We start from the raw sequence: 27,474 nt of genomic DNA, 5'->3' as shown, positions 1-27,474 counted from the left end.
AGCTTGGAAACAGTCAATTTTACTTTCCTCCATCCAAGAGTGATTATATATTCAAATCAAGCACTACTGAATATTTATTTGATTAGCTTATAATTTGGAAAGGGGAACTCAACCTATACCAAAGGAACAGCCTTCTCACCTGGGTAAATACGACCCATTACATTTCAGCTTTAGGGAATTGAATGTCAGAAATCTCTGGCAAAGCCAAACATATTTCAGCACGCTACTCAGGGGGATCAAAGAAATCATGAGTTGCTACCGAAGGCAAAGGAAAGAATAGGAAAGAAGGAAGGGAATTTTAATGTAGTGCTTACAAGACTTAACCAGAAGGATCATGTTTTAATAATAGAAACTGAAGATATCCTTATAACAGTAGGCTTTCTGATAGGGAGGAAATGTATAAAGTCCAAGGAGACAGAGGTTGAGGACGCCTGCAGACAGAGCAGATAGGCCTGCATGTAGCATAGTCTAGAATCCATAGGTCCCGTCAGCTGCTCAAGCCCTTCGACCACATTTCCAGTCCACACACAAGCAGTTAAAAAGGAACTAGGTACTCCTGATGGAATTTAAACAAAGAAGCAATCCACAAACAAAACTCACACTAAGTCATTTTATCAAAATATAGTGGTATAAGGGGTTAGTATACTAACATTAAGGGGGAAGAGAAGACAGTAAGTAGTCACAGTTCCATATTATATCACTAGACTCCATGTAAACTCCAATTCATGCAAAATGACAAGTCACTCACTCTACAGCACGCTATGCATGTCTCTTGGCAGAAACGAAAATCTCCCGAAGTGCTGCTGGTTTAAAATAGTATTACAGGATGTTCTTAAAAGTGGTTAGGCCAAAGAACATGCTATAGACTCACTGTGTTCCTCTGGATAAAACCTTGGTTGACTCGCTAAAGACAAAAAAACCAAACAAACAACAACGAAAGTGCAGCAATTTAAGAACACCCTCAGTAAAATGTAGTCCCTCTTAATCCTAGAAAGGGAAATGCAAATATTAAAGGTGTATGATTTTGCCATGTGAATACAAATCTCTTATTGGAAACTCCTGAGACCAAAAGTCTTGGTTTTCATTTATATCTTCCTTCTTCTGTTCAAGTTACATCTACATTGCGAAGTTCCTGATTACAGGGAACAGATTGTTGGCATTTATAATATGCTGCTATATCTTGTTAAATGTTTATAGTTAAAGATACTTAGATTTTATTCTTTCATCAGAGTCAAATTTTGACCTCAATATTGGGGTGTTTAAGCTAAAAAAACAAAACAAAAACCACATGGTTGTAAAAGTACAGGCGTAACCTTGCTCTGCTTTCTATTCCTTACTAAGCTTCCCAGGGACCAGGCAGAGGCAGCAGTTTCCCCCGACTTCACGTATGCTGCTGGAAGGACACCACTGTTATCCAGTCATCCTCTCCCTGAGCCAAGTCTCCAGACTCCACTGTAGGAGCTTTAGCCCCAAATGCACAAAGAGTGTGCTCTGCCATTCCAAACGCTAGTTCTCAACAATGTCAACAAAGCCAAGCAAACCATGTAATTGCAATTATGCATGCAAATGCCATGACTGTCGGCAAACTATAAACTCCATGAAGGTGAAGTTTCTGAGGACACACACAAAGCTGTCATCCAATATACCATACAGTGTAAGCAATGCTGATACATGAAAGGCATGCAACGCCGGCTTAAAAACTCCAACACTTCTCACATAGTGGATATGAACAGCATATAATGTAAGTATAATGAAAAATTACAAAAATGTTGATTATTACAAGGTCATATCTTGCTTCTATACTCCTATTAAAGGGGGGAATTGTAAGATTAAAAGACTTCAAATAATATGAAACTCTTGTTTTATACTGAATATACGAAACTCTAAATATATCCAATTTATCAGGTTTTTTTCAAATCATGCAATCCTTTACATTTATTAAGCATGTTAATAAGAGCAATACCACCTAGACTCGAGATGTGCTTGTCTATTCACTTGGGATCTATGGAAATGTTTACAGCAATTGCTAAAGGAATTAATACTACAGTTCGGATCCAAGTTACCATCAGATGGCCTTAATTGGGGTAAATATCTTGGGGTATCTCAGTGATAGATAGATAGATAGATAGATAGATAGATAGATAGATAGGACAGACAGACAGACACACAGACACACAGACATAGGAAGGCAGTAACAGGAATGTGATCATGCAGAAGATAAGTGTCCATTGATCCCTGCTAGAGAAAGGACCCAAGGTGAGAGAGGAAGACAGCCTGATAATACTAAAGGACAAAACCAGGATTCTCCCAGAATTCCTACAGAAGAAATCCAGATCTGCCAAAAACTTCAGCTCAGGGAGAACCATGCTCACCTTCTAAATGATTGCAATGCAAGTAAATAAATTTCTTACTATAAGCTGTTGGCCGTGAGGTAAGACATTGGAACAGACAGAGGAGAAATGCAGTGAGACTGAACCTGTGGTGGGCATTAACTACAAAATGCAAATGGCTGTCTTTCCCTTCTCTAGACGAGAAACTATACACAACTATCACAAACAACCATGTAATCAGGTTAAAAGCTAATCTGGAAATATTTTTAGAAATCATTACAAGAAATACAAATGTGTATTATGTAGAACATTTTTCTTTAAGGAACCAGACATCTGATCTCAATAAGATCGCATACACTAACAAGAGCAGGAAGAAAATCCAGTTAATAACAACGGTAATAAATGCTACAGGGGAAAATTAGGGCTTAAGAGAAAGGTGTTGATTCTTATTTCTGAAATAAGAATGCATTCTATCTACCACATGACAAACTGGAATCAGGAGAGGCAACCTGGAACTGCAGGAGATACCAGTTATTGAAGGAGAAAAACGTCTAAATTTAATCATTGTTCACAATAATAAATAATCTTTGGTGGCCCCCGTCCTATTCTCTTATGGTGTACAGCAAGGTCTCAGACTCTGCACTCTCCTGCTTCAGGATCCAGAACGCAGAGATCACAGGTAAAGGACTCTACACTTGCTTGGTAGGTTCATTACCTTGCGATTATTTATAGCAATTATTAATATGTATGTATTACATATAAACATATATTGCTGATATTGTTGTTGATGTTGTTACTACTCTTATATTAAGACTTGCAGGTGGGTTCTTGTCTTACAAAGTGATAAATTGAAGAACTTATCTCATCACATGTCGTATGTTGATCACTCTTCACATCTGTCAGGGGTTACATGTTAGATCTCTTAAGTGCATTTCCGTAATTTTGGTTCAACACTGCCGTCCACTAAAACACACTAAGGGTAAGGGGGCTGCTGGGGGCTCAGCAAGCAACCTCTCAGAGGCAAAGGAACTGGGTAGAGGGACACATTTGGAATGTAAATAAATAAAATACTTAATTAAAAGGAAAGATACAAGCTGAGGAGAAGCCTGACCGCATAGGGAGACCAGCAGTCTCAACTAACCCAGACCTCTGAGATCTCTCAGACATGGAGCCATCAAACAGGCAGCAGACAAGAGCTAGCCCAAGGCCCTGGAAACACATACAGCAGAGGGCTGCCTGGTCTGGCCTCAGTGAGAGAAGATGTGCCTAACCCTCAAGAGATTTGAGGCCTTAGGAAGTAGAGAGGCCTGGCAGGGTGGAGCGTGGGAAGTGGGGAGTTGTGGGGTGGGGATGTTCTCTTGAAGACCAGAAGGAGAAATGGGATAAGGAACTGTGGGAGTACATTCAAAGAAAGTTCTAGGTCCTCTGAGGCAAAGTGTTGCCAGGAAGAGTTGTACTGGGAACAGGAAACAAAGCTGCTTCACTCATTTGTCCTACATAAGGATTCTATGCTATAAGCCAAAGGAAACACATTTGACAAAGGATACAAAAACTTAAATTAACAGACCACTAGTCTTAACTGTAATAAAAACATGTATGTAAAGTTAAACAATTTGCCTTCAGAAAGAGTCATTTAAAATAATTGAAATGCAATCATTTTGATAGCATTATATTTAGTTTGCAGTTAAGAGAAGAGGCAGAGTTTTATCTCCTGGCAATGCAGAAGTTATGCTCAAACTAATTATGCAGCAATGATTTTCCAGTTCAATGATTTGGGCTAAGAATTTTGCTTCACTTACAGATTACTATTTAATGAGAAGTTTGCAATGAAATATTGGAATTTAAACTATTACTGCTTGTTTACCTGAATCATAGACTCTGACAACTGTGCTTCATCCACTTCCAATATCATCGTCCTGATTTTCTCATAAGGCACCCGGAAGGAGCTCAAGAAGATTGCTGAAAGAGGTGGGAAAGGGGACATAATGTATAAAGTAATAATGAGATCTGAGAAGTCCTTCTATCTACATAAAATCAAAGTATTATGTATTTTATAAAACTGCTGTGGAGCACAGTTCATTAATACATTATATACAAACACACATGCACACACACACACACACACACACACACACACACACACACACACACACACTCACGTTCCCTTCCAGGTTAGAGCTGGTGCATAAAGTTTGACTTTTAAATCCTTATTTACCAATTATTGGCTTCATAGACTATTTTTCTCCAATACCAGTTGTTTCTCTGTATGTATTACTACTTCCGAAGCTTCTCCTTAATCTCACTGAGTTATTTTAAGTCTAGATAGGGTTTAACAGTTTACTGTCTCAATTTGTTTGCTTCTAAAATGCAACTAGTTGTAGCAGAATAAGTGAAAACAACTATTAACAACACTAACTAACAAAACGACACATCAAATAAGCTCATCTCTGGTTGGAGAAGAATCTCTTGAGGACAGAGGCAAGGACTATGGACAAGGACTCACGTTTAGTAACATGAGAGAAGCATAAAGGATCGATGAACTTAAAAGATGGGGTAGGAAGATAAATGCTTTAATATTCAGAGTTTTACTTAGCACTCAAATACAAAAATAATTACAAAACTGCAAAGCCAGGAAGGGAAGGCAAAAAAATTACAGAAAGAATCACTTAAAAGAAAGCAAAGTGACAGGACTCTTCAAAAGCCTTGCTAAGCTCTGAATCTTTAAGCTAGTCCCAATTACAAGAATTGCTTTGGTCTCTTCACAGCAATGGAAACCCTAAGATACAGCTCCTATTCCTACTTTAAAGGAAATCTGGCAAAAAATACACAAATCCTTTAAAACTCTTGAGACTTCCCTTGATTCTGGAATTCTATCCTTGAATCTGGGCCTGAAGTCATCGCCATAAGCAGCATGAATTCAACACATAAGGCTTGAGTCACCTTCTAACAAGTTAGGTAGCTAAATGGTAACTTTTAGATCTTTTCTCCAAGGTGGATCTCATGTGGCACGGATGGAAAATTAAGTCTCACAGACTTATCACTCTGCTCTTAGGTAGTATTTGGATGGGAAGCTCTCCAAGTCAGTGTCAGCATTCTATTGCCAACTCTGTTTTAACTCAAGTTGTTTCACTCAAAACTATCTGTCACTGTCTAGACCACTCTCGATGTGTGTCAATTCCTCAGGTCTGTGTTTCATAAACTGAAAACAACTCTGACCACAGCTAACCTCTTAGTGGCTATTAGAGGATGCTAAAGCACTATAGTGTTTAAATCAAAAAATGTGGCTATAATCAGAAAGGGTGACAATAATTAAATAAGGGGTTACACCCAAATATGTTGAATGACTTATAATAAATACCTGCTACTTAGAGCAACCACCAGGAAAAGGATTCTTGTGTATATATTATTTACATATGTATACACACACACACACACACTCACACACACACACACACACACACACACACACACACACACACCATATCTATTGGCTATTGTCAAAATTAATTACCTAATTCAAGATTTTTAGGTAAAAACCTATGGGATTCCCTGTTTATATTGTCAATGTTCACAGTTATCTGATGGGTTGTATTCAAATGAAATAACAAAAATGGATCTTGCCCAGAAAGAAGCCAGGAATGATTGCCACAGGTGGTTGACAGGGCATACTCTGCAATTTACAACAAACAAACAACCCTGCCCAAGAAGTACATTATCCAACTTTGAAAAGAATACTTTGTGGAAATTATTATAGCTGACCCATTCAGAAGGTACAGTATTCCCTGGGAAATCATAAAAACGTTGTTTTAAGACAGCACTAAGGTAGTATGTATGCATTAAAATATAATTTCCAACTGAGGGAAGAATTATTCACATCCCAAACTAGAGGAGCTGGGCCATATAATGTAGTCATCTTACTGAAAGGATGGACAACTCTGAAAGAGACTAAACGACCAACGAAACTTTTATACCCTGAAGTGAAATCATCTCCATTTACATATTCACTGGCCCAAGCATGTCACTCGATGATACCAATATAAAATAAGCAGAGAGAGCCAACCAATCTGTGCTCAGAAAAAGCAGAGTGGACATCAGCCAGTAGCACTGTCACCATAACCCATGAAGACCTAACCCTGGCTTACACTGTCAACAGGGCTATTCTCTGCCATAGTGAATATGGAAAGTCATTTCTGACCATTCAGAGGGCTTTCAAGTCTACCTCTTGTCCATATAATTCTCATATAACAATCCTTAATCAATGGCATATAACATTATCCTCTGGCTAGAGAACTGTTTGGTTCCAATATTTGCTAAAAGCTCACTTGAGGGGTGTAACGACTGAGAAACTGACTAAAAGCCATGTTAACATTCTTAGAGATTTTTCGCCTTATACCGATCTTGCATCACCAGAAATATAACAGGTCAGACGATCTCAGCTCAAAGCAAAACTCCCTTTGACGCATTTAAGATGCAATAAGAAATGAATTAGGAACAAAATGATTCCCTTCTCTCATAATAATTCAGCACAGAAGACAATTGAGCACTACGTATTTAGCTCCGGTAACAGTAATTAAATCTAAAATATTTCCAGAGCTTGTGAAGAAAAGGCTGTGAGCTGCTTAGGTGGAATAATGGAATTCATCTTACTCCTCATCTTTACTTCCATTAGTATTCTAACTGCTGTCCTGCATGATCAAGTGTCACAAATAGTAGTTATTCAGAGGAATAAAAGAAAAGATTATGAATTCCAAAGTGTGATGTCATCACCTGAATTCCTTGTCTTTAATACCTGAAAAAAAGTTCCTTTTGGTACTTGTAGGAAGCAGAATTTCATCTTAAATCCTTTTCTTATTTTCTAGTATATATTAATCTTTTCAAGATTTTAATCTCATAATTTGCATGAAGGAGACTTATATTTAAATTTGGTATTCAAGCTAGGAAATTAAAATGATAGAAAACAAGACACAAAATGAGCAGATTTCAAGAAATGATCCTCAGTACATTGATATCTCAAAATGATATTCATATGTGATACTTACAAAGGTTCTGAGCAATTTTAGGATCTAGAAATTTAAGTTCCTTCATTCTCTTCTTAATAACTTTTTTCTCGTCAAAATCATTTGTATTCCTTTTCTCTGTAAGACAACAGAGAAATTTATGTTAGAATCAGTATGACCTTCAAGGGCAAAATGGCAGGAAATGAACTTTTTCCATCAATGAAGTTAACATGTATGTACTCTAAATCACACAGTGATAAAAATAAAATACTACCACCTAAGACCCAGGATGCACCCTGCTTCAGGGATGCGCCAGTGGCTCTTAGGCCAAGACTGAGAGGAGAACTGCTGGTGAACAGTTATGCTGTGGTGACTAACAGCACGAGGTGTACGAGTGTATACAGTTAGTCAGGTCATTAAATGGAATGAGAACACAGTTAAAGCAGTTGATAAACTTAATTTGGATGGGGTTTAGAAGTGAGCCCAAGGACAGACAGTGGGGGTGCAAGCCTTTAATCCCAGCACTCAGGCGGTAGAGGCCAGCATGGCTTATAACATGAGTTCATGATTGCCAGAGCTACACAAAGAAACCGTGAAAGGGGAAGGAAAGGAGAAGAGACATGCACAGCTACTTTATGTTTGAATTAGCATGTTCATTGAAAATTAAAAATCTATTTTGGTAATTATTCAGTTAACATACTATTCTTCATAAGCAATGTGTTTTTGTTGTAAATTTTATTCATCCCAAGGGAATATAAATTATACTCCCATATATTGCATTAACACAGTGCTGGCTTTATCATATGTTTTCTTTCATTCTTTTGTTGTGATAGGGAATGCTGAGCACTAATTTCAAAATACTAGGCTAAGTGACATTCATATCATGCTCTAGACCATGCAGGTTCCCCGAACATCAAAGAATTTATGGTCCAATACAAGTGACTGTAAAATAAGTGACAGTCAACATACACTGGTAAACTCATTAATTTTTCAGTAAAAACCACAGGGGAAAAGAAGACTAAATTAAGGCATGCAAGTCAAGCATGACCTTCCTGAAATAATGGGGCAAGTATTTCAAAGCTAGAAGGAGAAAAGCCAGGTGAAAAGGAGGAAAGGACACAGACGAAGAAGAAGAAAATAGAAGGAATGATTCAAATGTGTGAAAAAAAATCATATGAGCACATGATATTAGGTAAATTAAATAACATCAAAAATAAATGAAGAATCTAATTATTCAAGATCTTTAAAGGCAACCTAAGATGTTTGACTTTATTCTCAGAGTACTGAGGAATGACTGAAGACTTCAGCATCATAGAGACAGAGACCCAGAGATCATCTACCAGTGCATGACTGACACCAAAAACAAAGCCTGGGTAGCCACACTGGTGCTCACTAAGCGTCTTCTGTGTCGCCACATCCCTGTGTGTAAATGCAGGGATTCACAAAGTACAGAGAAGAGAGATCTCTTAATCTACTTGCTGGCCAATGAGGTACAGAACTGAAGAAGCCAGCTTCGAACATTTTCAGTTTAAGTAGCCCTTCCTCCTGCATGTGATCACATCTAAAAGGCAACTGGACATGAAAACATGGGGAGGAGAAACCTAGAATGGAAATGCAGTATCGTTCGGGTTTCCTAGACACTAAATGACCACAAAATTACCTTCCCAGCACATAATACCTTGTCACTTTAAGCAGTGTAAAATTAGATGGATAAAATCTATTAACAATGGCTTAACCCTTTGCTTAACTTTACCAAATTACAACCTACCTTTCTTCGGGGGAATCTGTGCTTTATTTATGTCATCCCTGAGAGAGGGGCGGGCTCTATCTTATTTGTAAGGTTTGGTTTCTATCAGTGCCCTCTCAAAGGCTGAAGCATTTCCTAGTGCATTCTGAAGAAAAAGCCAAGAGAGGCAGCTTAAGCTTTAAACAACATCCGGTGAGAACTGTGAGGAATGGCACGGGGCAGCCTTCAGCTTCACCTGTCGCCTCCTAAGAGTAAGCTCATCTCACAGAAGGGAAGGAAAGTGGGCAGTAGATCAATGACTTCTACACCCACAGTCTTCTTACTGGAGTACACTAAGTATCACGATGACAAACAAAAAGTACTAACTACCTTGACAACTTCAGTTTTCCCTCAGAGACTAAACACGTATTAACTAATTACCCCTTGCTTAGGAGAAAGTGATGTTAGACTCTTATTTAACATTATAACGCAACAAATGTATGGTTTCCTCATCTTTATAGAGCCAAAGGGCGGATACACACTGAGAATATAGACAGAGGGTTAAGAAGGAGTTTCACGGAAAACGATGGAAGTAAAACAGTAAGGTTGAAACAGTCCACGTTGAGATGACAAAGAGCAGTCCACTTAGCTAAAGGAATGACATGAAAGGACAAAAAATAATAATAGTATCAGCAGATTTAGAACTGAAAAGTGTTCTTTTTTTTTCAACATCAGCCAAACAGCTGTGTACTTCTAATCAGTGGCAAAGCAGGAAAATGATTTACTTAAGTGCGATAATACAGCAGTTACTGTGGTTCAAGTCCCCAATACAGTAAGAGGAGCGCACCCCTAACAGGTGAGGGTGTTAAGTCACTGGCACTCTGATCAGAAGGGTTAGAGAAGTGTCTAAGCCTTGCTCCTTCTTGTGAAGATTGCACAGAGAGCCAAATGGCCCCCCTTTCATATCTTTCTCGGGCTCCCTGACTCTCCATGCAAGCTGCCCATGCTCATACACTTCTGTCATGGTGCCATTCACTAAAATGCCCTTAAAAGGGCCAGGCAGATGCTGGTGACACTCTCATGACTGTAAAGAATTCTGCAGTAAAGAAGCTACTTTCATGTATCGATCACATAGCTTCCGTTATTTTGTTATAGGAATGGGAAAAAGACTAATACAACAATAAGAATGATCCATCACAGAAGAACATGAATAAAACAGACTGGTCATTTAGTGAGAATAGTTTACCCGAAACACCATGCCCATTACCGTGCAGGCATGACCTCTGTGAAACACTAACATCTCAAGTCCCTAAGTACAGAGAGCTTGCAAAGGTGACAGAGTTTTGCATCTCTGCCTCAACATGTCCTGGTTCTGATGCTATAGATGAGGGCCAGGTGCTGAAGAGGGATGAGAAAAGTGACATGAGGTGGTGACTGCTTTCCTGTACCACCCCTGACACAGAGACATCAGAGTGCACAACACAGAGAAGCCCCCAGCAGAAAAGCAAACACACACTGGAACACACATCCTGGGTGCAGCTTGGCAACTTCGGCCACACAAAACACACTCGCTGCAAGACGAGATTCCCCCAGCCCCCAGAGATGAACTCTGACTCACAGGAGCAGATCACTAAGATCATCTATACTCGTGAGCTAGCCGTTCTGTCATTAGAAGTCTATGTTCAATCTTACTTCCTAGACATGTAGAGTAACGAGTAACACTCCATTTTTTCCATGAGAAGATTAATACTGTTCAAAAGCACCCGTGATTGCTAACACAGCATACGCTGCATTTTATATGGGCTTTATGTCAGAATTAAGTCAAAGATGACAAAACTTTCTCTGCCACCAAGAGCCATGAACTCAAAAAGTCTTTTTAAATTATGTCTTCACTTTATTCCTTTTAAATGTTCAAAGTTTCAAAAATAGCAGCAAAATTATATGAAGAATCTCCTTTCAAAATCTTTTCTTCACTCTAAAATTTCCATTAAAAATTATTGTTCCATGGTACATGATTGTACATCTCATTCCAGCCCATTTTCCATTATGTTCTAATCAGATTGATTTAAAATGTGACCTTTGAAGAATTAGATTTCATATAAATTTTATCATAGATTGCATATAAATTTTATCATACATTATTTCACCATTAAAAAACCTAGAATAATGCAGGTCAAAAATGTGTTGATAGGAAAAGCAGAATAACATAAAAAGACAGTTTTTTCTTATCACATGGAATATTTTATGGAATTATGTTCTATTTCTATAATTTTTGATTCTTTCGGAATTAATGTATATTACACTGTTTTTAATCCTAAAACATCAAAAATGCACCTAGCACCTATTTAACATGAATCTTGAAAAAATTTTGCATGCTAATGCTTACAAAAATTGTCATTTTCATACATAACTTCTGAACGCGATGAGCTGACTCCACACTTATGGAAAACACAGAGCTGCACTGGATTAAAACTCAACTCAATAATACTACGATGTGACAGCAAATTCTACCCAACTACAGAAAAAGTAAGAATAAATAATATATCTAGGGCAAGAGGCGTGTGCATTCTTCAGAGCATTCAGAACAGAGTGAGGGGTAGGGAGGAAATGAGGCCCCAATGAACGGCTTACACCACACTAATGTCTGCCTTATAGATATTCAAAGACGCTAATAAAGAATGGGGAAACGTCACAAACTTTAGAAGCACAACAGTCAAGAATACGGAACACCAGCTGCTCTACAGATGAGGGAAGCTGGCTGCAGAAGTTATTTACAGGTGGTCAAGCACAGAATTTGACTGTGACCGACTGGCCTAGGAAGGATTGAGACAGATGCTCACAGAGAGCATGCTCAGAAGGTAACTGGCCTGAGGAAGGGAAGAGGAATACACAACCTTCAGAATACAATTAGCTGAATTCAGAGATTTGGAAAACAATTACAGTTCAGGATGGAAAGAAACTTCTCTCCAGTGAGAGATAACCCGCTAGGGCTCAGTCCCTGTTCAGATAAAATGATTGACAATTTTAAGAAATAGGACTTTAAGAAAAAAGCAAACAGCCAACAAAGGATCTCACACTATTGGTGGTTCTGATATAAAAACATGGTTTTATATAAAACTTGGAAAACTCAGGTTTAAAATAAAAAAACTTGCAGGTGTAGGCGAAAAGTCTTGTAGTGAAAAACAACTGTGCATGTGCAGACAGACAGACAGACAGACAGACAGACACACACACACACACACACACACACACACACACACACCACACTATACACACCATACACACCAAACAGGGTTTGTGTGCAATACAACCTTGGCAAACTCTGAATAGTTTGGTCCTAAAAACCCTAATTGTATGAATTGCTTTAGTCATATCTGATCTGTCAAACCTAATTTTAGCATTTCTAGACACATAAACAAAATGCTATGCAACTAACTATTCAGAAAACATTCAGAGCAGAATACATAGGCTATATCTCTGTTCAAATATTAATGTGTGACTGCCATAACCAATTTTTCTGGCAAAAGAACTTTTTGACAATTCAAGGCTATAAACTATAAACTATTTAGGGAGAGTGTGGAAGCACTAAATGAAATTTTATGCAAAGATTATTTTGTCTATGGAAGTCATCAAAAGTTTAGCAAATATGTGCATATTTCCCATTACATGATATTCTACTTCAGGAGTCAATGTCAAAAAACAAAAGCCCTCAAAGGGCTTTACTCTACAATATAGGCACTGGAAAAATAGAGAGAAGGAATTTATTACTTAATAAAGCTGATGCCACCCACAGTGTGTTTAAAAACCACTCCAACATGTCTGTAACTATGAAGACACAGAGAAGCACCTCCTTCCAAACAATGTTACCAATAGCTCGTTCTCAGTCTCTCTCTTTCCTCTCTGTCACAATGTGTCTTTCTGTCTCTCTTCTCTCTTCTCCTCTCCCTTCCCCAACTCTTTCCACCTCCCATATTGTTGTTGGAATTTTCGTTAGGATGTGTTTTATTTGTTTGATAAATAAGGTCTCACTACAATCCTCCTGCATCACCACCAAAAGTCCTGGGACTGCAGGTATGTACCACTGTGTCAAGTTTATTCCCCCTATTGCTTCTATCTGCAAGAAATACGTCAAGGAAAATATTTTCGTTGTTCTCAAAAGCCAACATCAACCATAGAAAGGAAAAACTTTACTCATTTGAAAATTATTACACCCACAACTTGAAATGAACCAATAACTGCAGGTGCTTTGTATAAGTAGCCTCTCATAACCAAAGAATTTTTAAAAAGGCAAAGTGTTCCCCAGATTCACATTAGATAATTTTAAATGTAAAACTGTGGATAGCCCAAAGAAGGAGAATGAATGACAATATGCAGCTGCCAGCGGTGAGAAGTGGGGGGAACCTCTAGAAAGTCCCAGAGAGCTGGTACAGAGGAGGTTTTCCCTCCAACCAGGGGGACGGCGACCAAACTGCTCAAGGAAGGACAAGGGGGAGAGTGAACCTGAAGAGGCCACCTCTAATAGTTAGACAGGGACCCCAGTGGAAGGATGGGTACAGCAACCCACCTTCAAATTTTTCAACTCAAAATTGTTCCTGTCTAAAAGAAATGCAGGGACAAAAATGAAGCAGAAACTAAACAAACGGTTTACCAGTGACCATCCCCAGTTGGCATCCATCCATGGGTGGCCACAAACCCTTACACTACTACATATGCTATGTTGTGCTTGCAGACATGAGCCTGGCTGTCCACTGAGAGGTTCTACCAGCATCCGACTGAGAAATACGCAGATATTCACAACCAAGCATTAGTCTGAGCACAGGGAGCCCTATGGAGAGTAAGGGGAAGGACTGAAGGAGCTGAACAGAATGACAGCCACACAGGAAGACCAACAGTGTTAACTAACCCTGGGAGTGCCCACAGGGTAAGCCAAAGAGCATACCTGGGCTACACTGAGGCCCCTGGCACATATGTAGCAGAGGACTGCCAGCTAGCTTGGGCCTCAGTGGGAGAGGATGCAAATAATCCTATAGAGACTTGACATCCAAGGGAGGGAGGGTGTGGGGGTTGAGCGAACCCTCTCAGAGAAGGGGGAATGAGGAAAGAACTCTGCAAGGTGGGACTGAGGAAGGCAACATTTGGAATGTAAATAAATAAAATAATTAATTTAAAAAACCAGTTGTGAGGGGAAAATATTAGTCTGAATATTAGTCTGCTCTGGGTGGTGATGGGGCACAGATAAGAATGTGCATGTTGCACGGAGGCCAGTTTTGATCTTATAGATGTAAAGTCAAACAGAAAAAGGAAAACAGTATTAGAATTAAGAACCCCACTGAGAAAGAAATTATATCCATTTGTCAGATGATTGTTCTTGGTTCAGTTTGTAACGCAGAAAAATACCCTTATATATTTTCCCATGAGCCTTAGTGTTTTCCTACCCTAAAGAACCATTCTCCTACCTGTTCCTGTTCCTTGTGAATTCACCAGAATACTGGCATTTCATCATCATGGAAAAATACATGTACTCATAAAGGGCATTTCTACAATGAAGCAATGTCTTGGCAGCACAACCTTCTCGTGTACATATTCAGACAATACTAGGGAAGTAGAAATATGCCTCTGCTACCAGAATCTGCAATGCAGCCTTTGAACACTAATACATGACATGTTAGAGCTCACACCAGAGAATATGCCGCCGAAAGAGAAGAAGCCATTACAGGAAGAGCAAGAACTGGGTGTACATTCCTAATTACAAAGAAGGATTAAGTCCGCAGGAGAATGTGGGCAATTCAGGATCTCCAGCATGCTGGATTGAATAAGCCAGCTTATTAGTGTCTGTACACACAGTGCTAAGCAACCTGAGACTAGAAAGGGTAGCCATGAATTATATTAACTAACAAAAACATGTTAATGCTGTAGTGCTGAGCACACTATCCCTGGGGTATCACTGTATGGAAAAAAACAGACACAGCTTCATGAAAATGGTCAGATTATCTCAAACCTGACAGAATTAAAAAGTATTATTATCCTAAGATACTAACTAAAGGAATTCCACTGAGCACGAAATAGTCAAAATTAAGAAACAAAACTTAAAATACTCAACTTATATTTAATGACAGCAAGCTTGGATGATTTTGTTTCGTTGTATTTGTTCTGCAGGTTCTTATACATGTGGGAACCCTGACCAAACGTAAGGAATAACAATGCCAACATCACTTCACATTAATCTGCTTTTGCGCCAAAATAATGATGCTTTACAAAGTTGCCCTTGCCAGAGTAACCTGTCTTTACCAACGGCCTTCATGTTGTGCTGGGAAGGGTTACAAATGTATCAGTGTTGACCAGAAAATAGATTTGTCTGGGTAGGAAAAAAGGCAGACTGAACATGTGCAAGTCCATGGACCTCTGTTCCTTGGCCTCCGAAGTCACTATCCCTCCTTCTTATCCTGGTTTCTTTTCTCTGCAGGCTCAGCTGGGCCTTCTAGCCACTTGTCCTCTGCCACAGTCAAACTCTTCATCCTGTGGTGAAGGTTCCAGACTGCATTTCAGACCGTCCTAGCTGTCAATTATCCTTGCTAATGAGTGCTATTATTGTGTTTATTTCCTTGATGTGCCTAAATATTCTGCCTTTGAAGGCTCCAGATTTTGGTTAAAAAAAAAAAACAATACAAACAAACAAGCAAACAACAACACCCATCACCAATGCAAACAAGAAGAACAAGAGCCTGGAGTTTTCCACTATGTATCTGTGCTGTCTTCCATGCTGGGCATATTACATGCTGTGCTGCCCAAGACTGCCGACACATATGAAATGCTTGGTTCACGCAAAGAAAAACAGCCCTACATAGGTATAAAAGAGAGGCTACAGTAGGACTAGTAGAGTGCATGTTATACTTTATTAGAGAAAAGCATATTTCAAATAATGGCCTTCAGGTGAAAGAGAGAAGAGTGTTCACAGTATGAACAGAAGGGAAAGAAAGAAAAGGGAAAGACACTGGACAGTGAAAGGCTCTGGGAAATGGCAGTGGAAATGGCCCAGAACTGCACAATTAAACACAAACAGATACTAAAGTCTTATGTCTATTTAAGCACAATTTAAAACTTAAAGAAAATATCTATCTTTAAAGGGCTTTATTTCAAGTCATTCGAACAATGTTTGTTTTCACTAAAATCTACTTAAGAATAAGAACAGTCAATGCTTTGCTTTTAAAATGAAGAGAAAAATTTCTAAGTGAACACAAAGTCATCAAACAAGAAGAAAACCCAGTCATCGTGTAGGATGCACGTGGTCTATGCTTACACAGTCATGCCCACAGCACTTCTCCTGTCCTGACATGAGCCTGCTACCTCACAAAAGGCAAAGCCATCCTTCTCTTGCCTCTACCTCCCCGCTGGCCCTCCCATGACTGACTTTGCCAAATGTATGAAGAAAGCTGAGACACTTCACATTCTAGAGAACTAAGTCCCTTCTCTGCTTTCTGTAATATTCGCCTCTGGCCTTGGAAGACACATAGCACATGTAAACTAGTTAACAGTAGGGTTTCCAGGAAAGAGTGACTTCACTCCTCATTCCACAGTTAATTACACTCTACTCAAGACAGATCAGTAAAGTCCTCTCATCTTTTATCTCCTTCCATTCTGAAAGCAAGGGGAGTTAAAAAAAAAAAAAAATCCCAGCATTTTCCTCAGCTCTGTATATGCCACTGGGACTTGGAAAAAATAAAGAAGGCAATTCTGGAAAGGAGGCAGAGTGCCCTTTGCACTCAGCCTCGTGCTTCATCCAGGACCAAGAGCCAGGAAAGCTCTCTTGGAATATTCCTTCAACAGCCAAGGAAGCATTCTGCACATTTTGTTGTGGATCAATTTGTGTAGTTCTCACTAAGCAATTTCCAGGAACAAGAAGAGAGCGGAAGCAGAACTCTCTCCATGATATCAAAGTGGCAAACCCAAGAACAATATCCTAATCCTTTCCAATGTCAAATTTAAAATTGTGTATTTTCTTTAATAAAGCCTTAATTTCTCAGTGTTTTCTAGACTGCTTCCCATGCTCAAATTTTTACTTTATCTTAATGACCAAATCTGCTATTAAAAGAAAAGGTAGACATACATTCCTCTGCATGCATGCACACATACATAAACACATATAAACACATAATGCACACATATACATACAGCATAAGACATAATCATGTACATATATCTGTACATACCAACATGTACATTTACAGGAAGACATACATGCACACAAATACTCATACAATATGTATATATAGCACATAATCATCAACAGATAGAAAATAGACAGATTACATATTAATATACAGAGATAAATACACCAAAAAATCTACACATATAGTACCCAAAAAAAGAAAGAGACAAAATAGGAAGTAATCCAATTATTCAGTGAAAGGGTAATGGACGAAGTTTTTAATTAATGAGAATGCAGAAGCTTAAATCTTATGAAAAGGGAAAAAACTCACTTTAAAATCAATTGCTTCACAGTTATGTTGGGCCCCATGACCCTTGAACATTTACATTATATAGGGAAGAATTTTTACTGCAACATGAAATAGTCCTTCCTATAAATTCCCTCAACTAATTAAAAACTGTCTCAAGTTCAAATGCTCCATGAAATTACCAGATAGTAAATGTTAACGTGCAAAAGAGAAATTTAAAACACTGCACAGACCAACACATCCGTGTTTAGAAACGCCTATCAATTGTGAAGCTCTGACACATGATAAAATTTTCACCTTTAAAATATTTTCAAAAAAGATGTTTTTCTGTGTGCACATGACTATGTGTGTATGCATGTGTGGACACAGGATACAAGCTGGGGACTAGCATTCTACCCCTAGCTATGTTCGCATATCTCTTTTCACACATTTTATTTTTAAATAATCTTGCAAAGTTGCTCAGGCTGGCCTTGAACTTGGAATCTTCCTGCCTCAACTTCTTATGTAGCTGAGATTAGGTCTGGCTCATGTGCATATTCTTAAACCATCTTCTTTCATGCTGAAAATAATTTGTCAAAAATAATTGATCTTGTGAAACCTTGAAACCTGAAATTAAACCTCAAAAAAAAATCACCTAACACCAAAATTAAACAAAATATATACACACAGAAAACAAACAAACAAACAAACAAAACCAGTATGACAAGAACAGGAAGGCAGAGAGAAGAGGATCTAGCAAATGGACATATGCTCTTAGTCATTTGGAGAACACTGAGACCAAGGAAACAATGCGAGGCTCTTGGAAAAGCAGTGTAATATACAGTGATCACCAATCATTCTACACTCAGGGAAAACAAAGAGCAAGTACTGAAGAGGTAGTAACTAAAACAATCTTCAGCTTCCTTGAAAATTTTTCCCATAGCATAGCCATATCAGAATCAGGGACATTCAAATTCCTGAAGAAAAGACAAACTTAACAATTAGAAATTATTGCTCAACAATAAAGTTAGAATTTCCAAATAGATTTGATCAGTCTGAAAGCTGTGTAGTTGAACTATGTAAAAATGAAGAATTTATAGGAGAAAAGAATAAAGCAATCCCAGACCTTCCGTTTATATAAATCTGAAGACAGCATGCTACAGTAAGGCCGGATTCAGGATATCAGGACAGCACGGTCCCTGCAAGACAAGAGCCCCTGAGGCCAAGGAAAAGCTTCCAGGAGATCAGAGGAAGAGTTCACAATTTAAATGGATTCTACAGGATGTGCTCGTCTCCTCCTACACCAGATAGAAACCAGTGGACAAGAGATTGTTCTGGGAGGAACCGACTGGGCGAATCATACCTGGGAGTGACAAAGGTCCAAAGAAAAATTGGAAAGCCTGCAGAATATTTGTGTCACACTTCATACCCTTAAATTCAAGAGAAAGATTATCTTAGTTCATTCACGCACAAGCACTCAAGAACAAGACAGGAATGAAAAGGACAGAGAAATTTAAATACTTTGGACTGTAATTTGAAAAGGAGTGGGTACACATACTCTAGGGCTAAGGAGACCTGCTAGGCTTTCAGCAATAAGGACTACATCAAAGTAACTAGAAAGGTTCATAGTACATAAATCGTCCTGCAACTTTACTATAAAAAATATATACACTCATACAAAATACTATATATCATGTTTTTAAGGAGTTGACTCAGTGAGAAGGAGGAGAGAGGAGAATCTTTTCTACTAAATATATGCATCCGCGTGCTCGACAAGCAAGCAACACGTAAGACACTGGTTCCACCGAGCTACTGCGGGCAAGGTGAATCACGCTCACACCCTCTGCCACTCTCCTCAGCTCCAGAACTCAGAATGCCTTCTCAGCTCCTCCCAAGCTAAGGAGAGGTGACATTTTTTTTTCATCAATTACTTCTGTCCACACACACACAGTGATTTCTTTCCTTTCAGATGGAGTTCCTTGGATAACATACATCATCTGAAAAAAAAAAAAATGACTATGGAACTTATGTTGTCTGGATGGAGTTTACTGGATTGAGGAAATCCTGTGTATGTAAAACACTTCATAAAAATTCCTTTACAGTGCAAAGGTTATTTCTAAATAGTTATTATTTAAAAGTAAAACAAATAAGTCATGTATTGTTACTCCAGAAATTCATTTTTTTTCTTACTGAAGTAGTCTTGTAGCTTTCTAATTAAACAATACAAATCAGAAATGGCTCCAGCTGCATATGTAGCAGAGGATGGCCTTGTTGGGCACCAATAGGAGGAGAAGCCCTTGGTCCTGCCACGGCTGGAACCCCCAGGATAGGGGAATGTCAGGGTGGGGAGGTAGAAAAGGGGGGGAGTGTTGGGGAGGGAAATTACCCTTATAGAAGAAGGGGAGGATGGGAAACTGGGAAAGAGAATAACGTGTGAAATGTAAATAAAAAAAATATCCAATTTAAAAATATTGTAAAGAATAAAATTAAGAATGATGGCTTAGCTAATTACTCTTTCATTCTGGGCTTGTTCTCTTAAAAAAAAAAGAAAAAAAAAACATAATTTTTAATTCACTAGAGCAAAGGGTCTAGAAAACAATTTTCCTAAAAAATGGTCCCAAGAAATAAGTTGGAGTAGACATTCTAATAGTGAATAAAATCAACTTTCGACCAAAAGTTATCAAAAAAGATAACTTCATATTCATATCAAAAAGAATACTTCATATTCATCAAAGGAAAAATCCAGCAAGATGAACTCTCAATTCTAAATATCTATGCTCCAAATACAAGGGCACCTACATTCATAAAAGAAACCTTACTAAAGCTCGAAGCACACATTGCACCTCACACAATAATAGTAGGAGATTTCAACACCCCACTCTCATCAATGACAGATCATGGAAACAGAAACTAAACAGACACAGAGAAATAAACAGAGGTTATGAACCAAATGGATTTAACAGATATCTGTAGAACATTTCATCCTAAAACAAAAGAATAAGTCAAATGGAGAAGGTGTTTAAAAAGTTGAACCCCCTACTATACACACACCAATATTTACCAGCAAAAAAGCAAAAACTATTCAGATAAACAGCCATTACTGGTAAACAAATAAAATATTATAGATTTGTGTATGTGGGAAAATATAAACACCAAAAGAAGTATGCATTTACAGTTTAGGGGTTTTAAATCCAACTAACTTGTACCATATATGTTCTCTTGTATTTTATCTATTTAACAGGGTAATAAGACTTGTACACTTGTCCATGTCCATATAGGAAGTCACCATTCTTTAAAGAGCTTCATTCCCAGTCTACCACTTGGCAACATGCTGTGTGTAATACTGCCATAATGTACCTGTTTGCTACTGTCTGAACTGATGTGGGTTTCAATTGTTTCTCAACACTTCCTTAATAATATTATTACACTACAGTCAAACTTTGTGTTCAAAACATAAACCTAGCACACAAAGCTAAGGCAGGAAGACATCCATGTCTTCAAAGTCAGAGCCTGTTTCTCACTTGCACTCACATACATAGGAACTGTATGTGAGTATATAGTCTGTACTTTTTATTTTATCACACATAGTAGCATTCATTTTATCTACCTAAAAATCTTCTTACCCCAAAATGTCATCAACTTGTCTCCATCTAAAGAGTATGAATATTTTTGTTCATTGATGAAGATCAGCTGTTTCACAGTCCTGCAGTGCTAACCTGGAAAGGAGTATACTGTGGTTTGTAGCTTCCTGTTACTGCTGTGTGCTCCAGGATCGGCCCCCTCCCAGCTCCTTGTATCCCTGGATCAAAGACATGTACACATTCATTCCTTTACAACTTGCTTTCTTGGCACAATTTCTAGGCATTGATCCTCCTGCCTGGAAAAGCATTCCCTTACCAATTTATTATCTCTGTCTGTCTCTCTACCTGCCCTAAACTTCAGTGGCTAGTACTACCTGGCCCCAGTCAAACATCCTTGGCCACCTTCCTGTAACAGTGGCCACTCTTCCCAGCTCTTCCAACCCCCAGACAGATGGTTGCTGTCTCTTCTGCCTCCAAAGCAGGACAGAAACCCCCTCTCTTCGTCTCAAGTCTGCCTTTTCCACCTTGGAACTGAAGTCCCGCCTGTATGTTCCACCCAAGAATTAGCCCCTGGCTTTCTTTACTGACAAATCAAGAACCAAGAATTGCTTCACTATACTTTAGAGATAAAACTTGAGTGACAGTTCCAAGGCCACACCACTATCCACAATAAACAGGAAATATCCACTTCCTGCTTTGAAATTATGTCACTAAGATGTCATTAACCAGAGACCAGTGAGAAACCATTGTTACAAGGACACCAGAACTGGAGGCACTCTCCTGTGGGCATGTCCTAAGACTCCCTTGTCACTACAGAGAAGGTCTGAAGCAAACTCCTTCATTTCAATTCACTCATGGATCCACTCAGAAATTTCCAAGTCAGTGGCCTGGGACTGACTGTAGATGAACAGAGTAAACCAAGGCACAGGGCTTTGTCTTAAAGTTCAAATGGAACTAGGACAATGGGAGATAAAGCTATACAATGATACTATCTCTTATGTCAAAGCAGAAGCACTGGAGAGGTCAGGCATCGTTTGATATTTATCTTATCAGAAGCCCACTGAAAGAGTTTGTGAAAAGGTTATTTTTGCCCCAATTCTTTGAGGCCAATCAAGGAAAAAGATCAATGGAGCACTTTGGAGGATCAAAGCAGCAAAAAATAACATCTCACAGATGAATCAGAAAAGGCATCATGCTGCATGGTTCTTAAAAGTTAAACGGGGATGTATTTAACGGACACCTCTTCCTGGCTCCTCTATGGAAAGCTACTGTCTAAGTATAGGCACAATGTTTACATGTGTGTAAACATACAAAGAAGTGAAAACAACAGAAAAGAACATACATACAATGTAGAAGAAAAACTGAGTTTACGAAATCATAAAAACCAGAAATGCAAAAGCTCTGGGCATCTGAGTGCTAACTGGCACAGGCAATAGGAAAACAAAACAGTCTGTTTCAGAACTTATCACACTTGAACTCTGATGCTTCTGTTGGGTGAAAGACAACCGAGTCCTAACAGGAAGCTGAGCTGCAGGAATCCAGTTTACAGGAAGTAATTCACAATCTCACTACTATGGCCGCCATGCCTTACATGCACTGAGATTGCTGATAAGTTAAGTTTGCTTATGAACTAATGCATACTTGGGTTAAAGAAAAACTATCCTTAGCTCTAATTTATTTAAAATATGTTTTTGTTCATGTTAATGAGAAAGTAGCTCTAGTTTAAGGCATTCCTAGGAACTGAACAGACATACAAAGCCTTTGGAAAGAACTGGCTTTTATACTGACTGCTAATATGCAATACAGACACATGTTCACACCTTACGATGAATCATTTTCACTCTCTTCTGTAGGCCAGTATCATGCTACCAAACATGAGTTGGTAAGATATCAAATATTCCCTTTGGTCCCTATGACCAACCCTACTACTAGACTGTCCTTTCTTCCTGTTTTCCACAATCATATGGTCATACTTCATAACACTCAAAGGTTTCTATGAAGCTTTTCCAAGTGATCCCGCTCTCAAGCCTCATCTCTAGCCCCCTCACATCACGTAATGTGATGAATTGGCACTAAATGGTTAAGGAACTTACATTCTTCTCAGTAGAAGGGCTTAATATTTCCTATACCTGAGCTCTTGGCACTCCATTCCCATGCTAACTAATTCCTTCTTCTCTTTTGTGCTTTTACTTCTTCTCTGTGGCTTCAGATGCCTGCCAGGACTTGCCCCTCTAAACAAGCAGCCATACCTTACTCTTGACCCGCCCAGTACCAGATGCCATGGTCACTGTTCTATTCCTGACAATTTATAATCTTCATTAGATTACACCATATGAAGGGAGAAGCACTGCTGCCTGGCTTAGGGACCAGGCCTTGGGAGTTAGGTCACTTCACAGTGGACAATAACCCATACTGCATAGAGCCTGGCAGACTAGCCGGTCAGCTGGCTGTTTGGATGGCAGGATGATTCACCATGATTGGCTCATAAACCAAACTGAGAGCCCTGCTTGCTGAAGGCAGATAACTGCATCCGAGGCATAATACTTAGAAGCATCTGGCCCTGAAGGAGTCTGATTTGTATATCCAATTTCAGTCAGTGACAGAAGCAGCAGCCACACTAGCAGGGTAGACTTAGGTCCTAATACAATAGAGATTACAGAGCTCTGAAGGGAGAAAAATGTTCTTAAGCGCAAAGATGTCCTGATGCTCTGAAGGGGAAAAATGTACTTTACACAAAGCAAAGTTCCCATATGAAAAATGTATTTGTATGAAAAATTTGCTTGAGCTCAGACATTAAGAAGGCAGTGACTCACAGGAAACTGTCTCTACAGAGCACATAAAAATATTTCTCAAGTACCAACAAATAACCCAATTATCAAATGCCAAATGGTATGTCTACTGCCAGACACTCTGAAGCTTTTCATCACCGAGTGACAAAAAGAGAGATACAGGTCCCATCAGCATTAGAGTCCCAAGGTTATTTAAGAAGTGTATCTTGTATAAAATGAAACAAAGTTCTAGATCCTTTCCACGATGGCCTAACAACTCAAATAGTTAAAAGCAAACATTTGTGCAGTATTTTACAGTCATAAATCAAAGATTCCCATGCTGCACCAAATTCATAATTACTACTCATTGGGAAGGACGAGAAAGGTTCAGTAACATTACTAAACAGTATGTCAGTTCTTCAAAGGGAAAATTAGTTTTGAAATTTAATAGGTAGTACACAAAATACTCCTTACAATTTATCCAAGCCCTAAGAATATATATGACAAATTTCAACTAGTCTGTAAGGGACAAGTGCTGAAAAAGCACTTGGATTACCCTGTAAAATGCATGTGATGAAATATATTGACAGTAAATAGTGATGTATGCTTATTTGTTTATACAGATCTTGTGTTTGAAATTGTATTTCATCATGAAAAATTACAAAGTTATCATTATAAAAATGTAGGCACATAGTAAATGTACTCATTGTCTGTATTTTCAATGATTTCAGACTGTCAGGCATACTTTGACAATAATACAGGATACAGAATTAGAGATTTTGAGGATCTGGTACAAGAGGGGAAAATGTAAACTAAAGGCACGGCTGAAATGTTGTGTTGCACACCGGGGTCAACAACATCGCATCTATTATTCAGCTGAAACACACAATTTGCTGTGAGATCCCATTTTAATGTTAAATCAGGAACTGTCAATCAGCACCATTTGTTTGTAATTCCTCATCAGAACCCACTGCCTCAGCCTGAACATTCACGGGGAAGAATGTAGAGAGCTTATCTGCAACCACTTAACCTTCATCAACCAACATTCATGCGTGCTCATTACCATTTTTTCATCCTACTTTCGAGCATGACACAGCTTATACCGGAATAATAACTTGCTGATAATTGTACAAGACAACAGCTGGACAGGCCGAGGGCAGAGGGGAACACTCTCATAGATTATGGGGTACAGGAATGCATTACAATTAGTAGAGAGAGGCTCGTGCTCATTGCAATAGTTTTCGGAAGAAGTTGAGGAAATGCCATTAGCACAAACAGCAATCTTCTCGAACTTCAAGTCTGTCTGGCCAAATGCCTGATGATTTCCTTAACACTTTCCTACTAGAAAATAAACAAATAGCAATGATCATGGTTGCCATGTTAATTCACAAAAGCAGTATGTTCCATATTATATAGTGAGATGCAAGGTAATTAAAGGATAACTGAGAAAAAAGAGAGAGCTTTGTGTTTTGCATTTAATCTTATAACCTGTTTAAGTGAAATATGGCTATTGAAACAGATTTTAAAACAATAATTAACATCCTAATGATATCAAGAATAATATCAATAAAGAAATCCTAGATATAGAAGAGAATGTAAGATAATATCCAATTCAATGCTCCATTCATAGCAGCATGCTAGCAATATAAACTAAAGTGAATCTGATAGTGATGGCGAACTGGCGCTGAGGAAGCCGTGAGACTCGGGTATCATACGAGGTACCCAGCACACTGCCTCTTAATATCCCTGTAGGTAGACATTAACCCTCATCAGATGAGAAAACTGAAGCTGAGCTTGAAGAGTCTGAACACTCATCCCGAACAAAAAACATCACCAACAAAAAAAGAGACGGATCCAAGCAGGCGAAGTTAATGTCCGCCACTGAGTCTCAATATTAATGTCTACTTGAGCCTACGACTTCATTTGTGCCATTTCATTCCAAAAGCTGTGCTAAAAATGTATATGACTTTATAGCACTCAACCAATTCCTACAGCATGCGCATGCCAGGATATGCTTCACACGCCTATATTTTCTGGTCTTGAAATATGCAAGAAACCACTCAGAACACTGACCTCTGCTTCAAGCTGGCTCGCTTTCGAGCCCCTACCATTATCCTTCCCAACACTCAGGAAGAATGTCCTAATCTTTATGTGTCTAGTTTTTGTTGTATTTGACTAATTTAAAAAAAAAAAAAAAACAGCAAAATTTGCTCAAATTTCCTGAGCATTTCTTTCTCACCTGAAATTTTTAAAAAGCTGCTCCAAAAAGCTAAGCAAAGATGGCTGGTTTTCTAGGTACTAAGAGCACAAACTAAAGTAGAAATATGAAATATGAAGTGGACTACTCATTGGTCTTTTTCGTTTACTCTTTTTATAGGGTTAAAAAGAGTTTCCTCGTCATGCCAGCTCAGGTAAGCAGAGCCTTTCTCTTGGTGAGCTTGTTGTTGTTGTTGTTGTTGTTGTTGCTGTTGTTTTATCCACTCCAGAGCTATCTGATGTGGGGGTGTCATGCCAAAACAACATTTCATACCTCTAGTAAAAATATTACAAAATTTGTGACAGAATGTAAAGCAGAGTACATTAAATTATGAATAAATAAGTGACAGAATGGAATCTCAATGCTTAAATGTGTCACACAAAGACTCCCTTAATATGAACATAAATTTTCCTGGTTCATTTTTTAGTGAGTTCCCCACCTTTCTGCCCATGAACAGACAGACAGACAGACAGTACTGCTCTCCCCAGCATCCAGTATCACCACCACTGTAACCACCAGTGTGGTCACTGCCCATATACTGGACTCCAACTCATTTGTTTACTCACCAAACGCATGTTCACTATAAATCAGTGAACAGCACACATTGCTGCTATACAAGAAATAAGGCAGGCAGAAAATAACCAGGCCCTGCCATTGGGACATTATAACAGAAGAAAAAAGGAGGACATTATTAAGCACAAAGCAAACTTTGTTAGATTTACAAACCAGCAGGTGAGAATAAAAAGGAAAGTGGTGTGGAATAACAAATCTATTCAAGTCTGAGAAGTCACAGAAGTGATTTCCCAGAAGAAATAGCAGAACTTAAGCAGCAAAGAAGTGGGACATCAACGGGAGAGCCTATTTTGTTCACAAGTCCGTTCTAATAACCACTATGAAATTAAATTATTTGAAAACAAAATGAACAGTGGAGATACAAAAACTAAATGAAATACTCCATTTTATTAATCAAAAATGTCACTTAACAGTGTGTAAATATACACAGTACAGATATAAGTGTATATATACACTATTAATATTTAGTATATATATACTATTATACTATGAACATTTAAAATATAGTATATTATAAACTATTAACATTTTAATATAACACTAATTTTGGAAGATACTATGAAAAAATGCATATAATCCTATAATGAATTTAAGTGCAATACAGGAGTTAGGGTAGTAATTTTCATTCATTTTCTAAAATCTCTATAATAATTACATTATAAGAAACCAGAGATCATATGTTTAACTAAACTATACAGTCTTAATTAATTGCATAATATTTTGTGTCAATTTCACTAGTTATGTTTAACAGCAGAATGCAGAGTCATTCATATATATATACATATACATATACATATACATATACATATA

General features: G+C 38.3%; 1 protein-coding gene across 2 annotated transcripts in view; it reads right to left on the bottom strand.

Annotated features, from left to right (window-relative positions):
* The window catches only part of Diaph3 (diaphanous related formin 3), a 336,634-nt gene that overhangs the window by 124,794 nt on the left and 184,366 nt on the right, over positions 1-27,474 (bottom strand). For both annotated transcript variants that reach the window (XM_032917289.1, XM_032917288.1), the window contains 2 exons: positions 7,370-7,465; positions 4,195-4,289 (listed from right to left, as the gene is read on the bottom strand). In XM_032917289.1, the coding sequence (XP_032773180.1) occupies positions 4,195-4,289; positions 7,370-7,465 (191 nt within the window). The remainder of the gene's footprint in view (positions 1-4,194; positions 4,290-7,369; positions 7,466-27,474) is intronic.

The sequence above is a fragment of the Rattus rattus genome, chromosome 12 (genome assembly GCF_011064425.1).
Source record: "Rattus rattus isolate New Zealand chromosome 12, Rrattus_CSIRO_v1, whole genome shotgun sequence".
Classification (NCBI taxonomy): Eukaryota; Metazoa; Chordata; class Mammalia; order Rodentia; family Muridae; genus Rattus; species Rattus rattus.
This window is presented reverse-complemented; position numbering and strand designations above follow the sequence as displayed.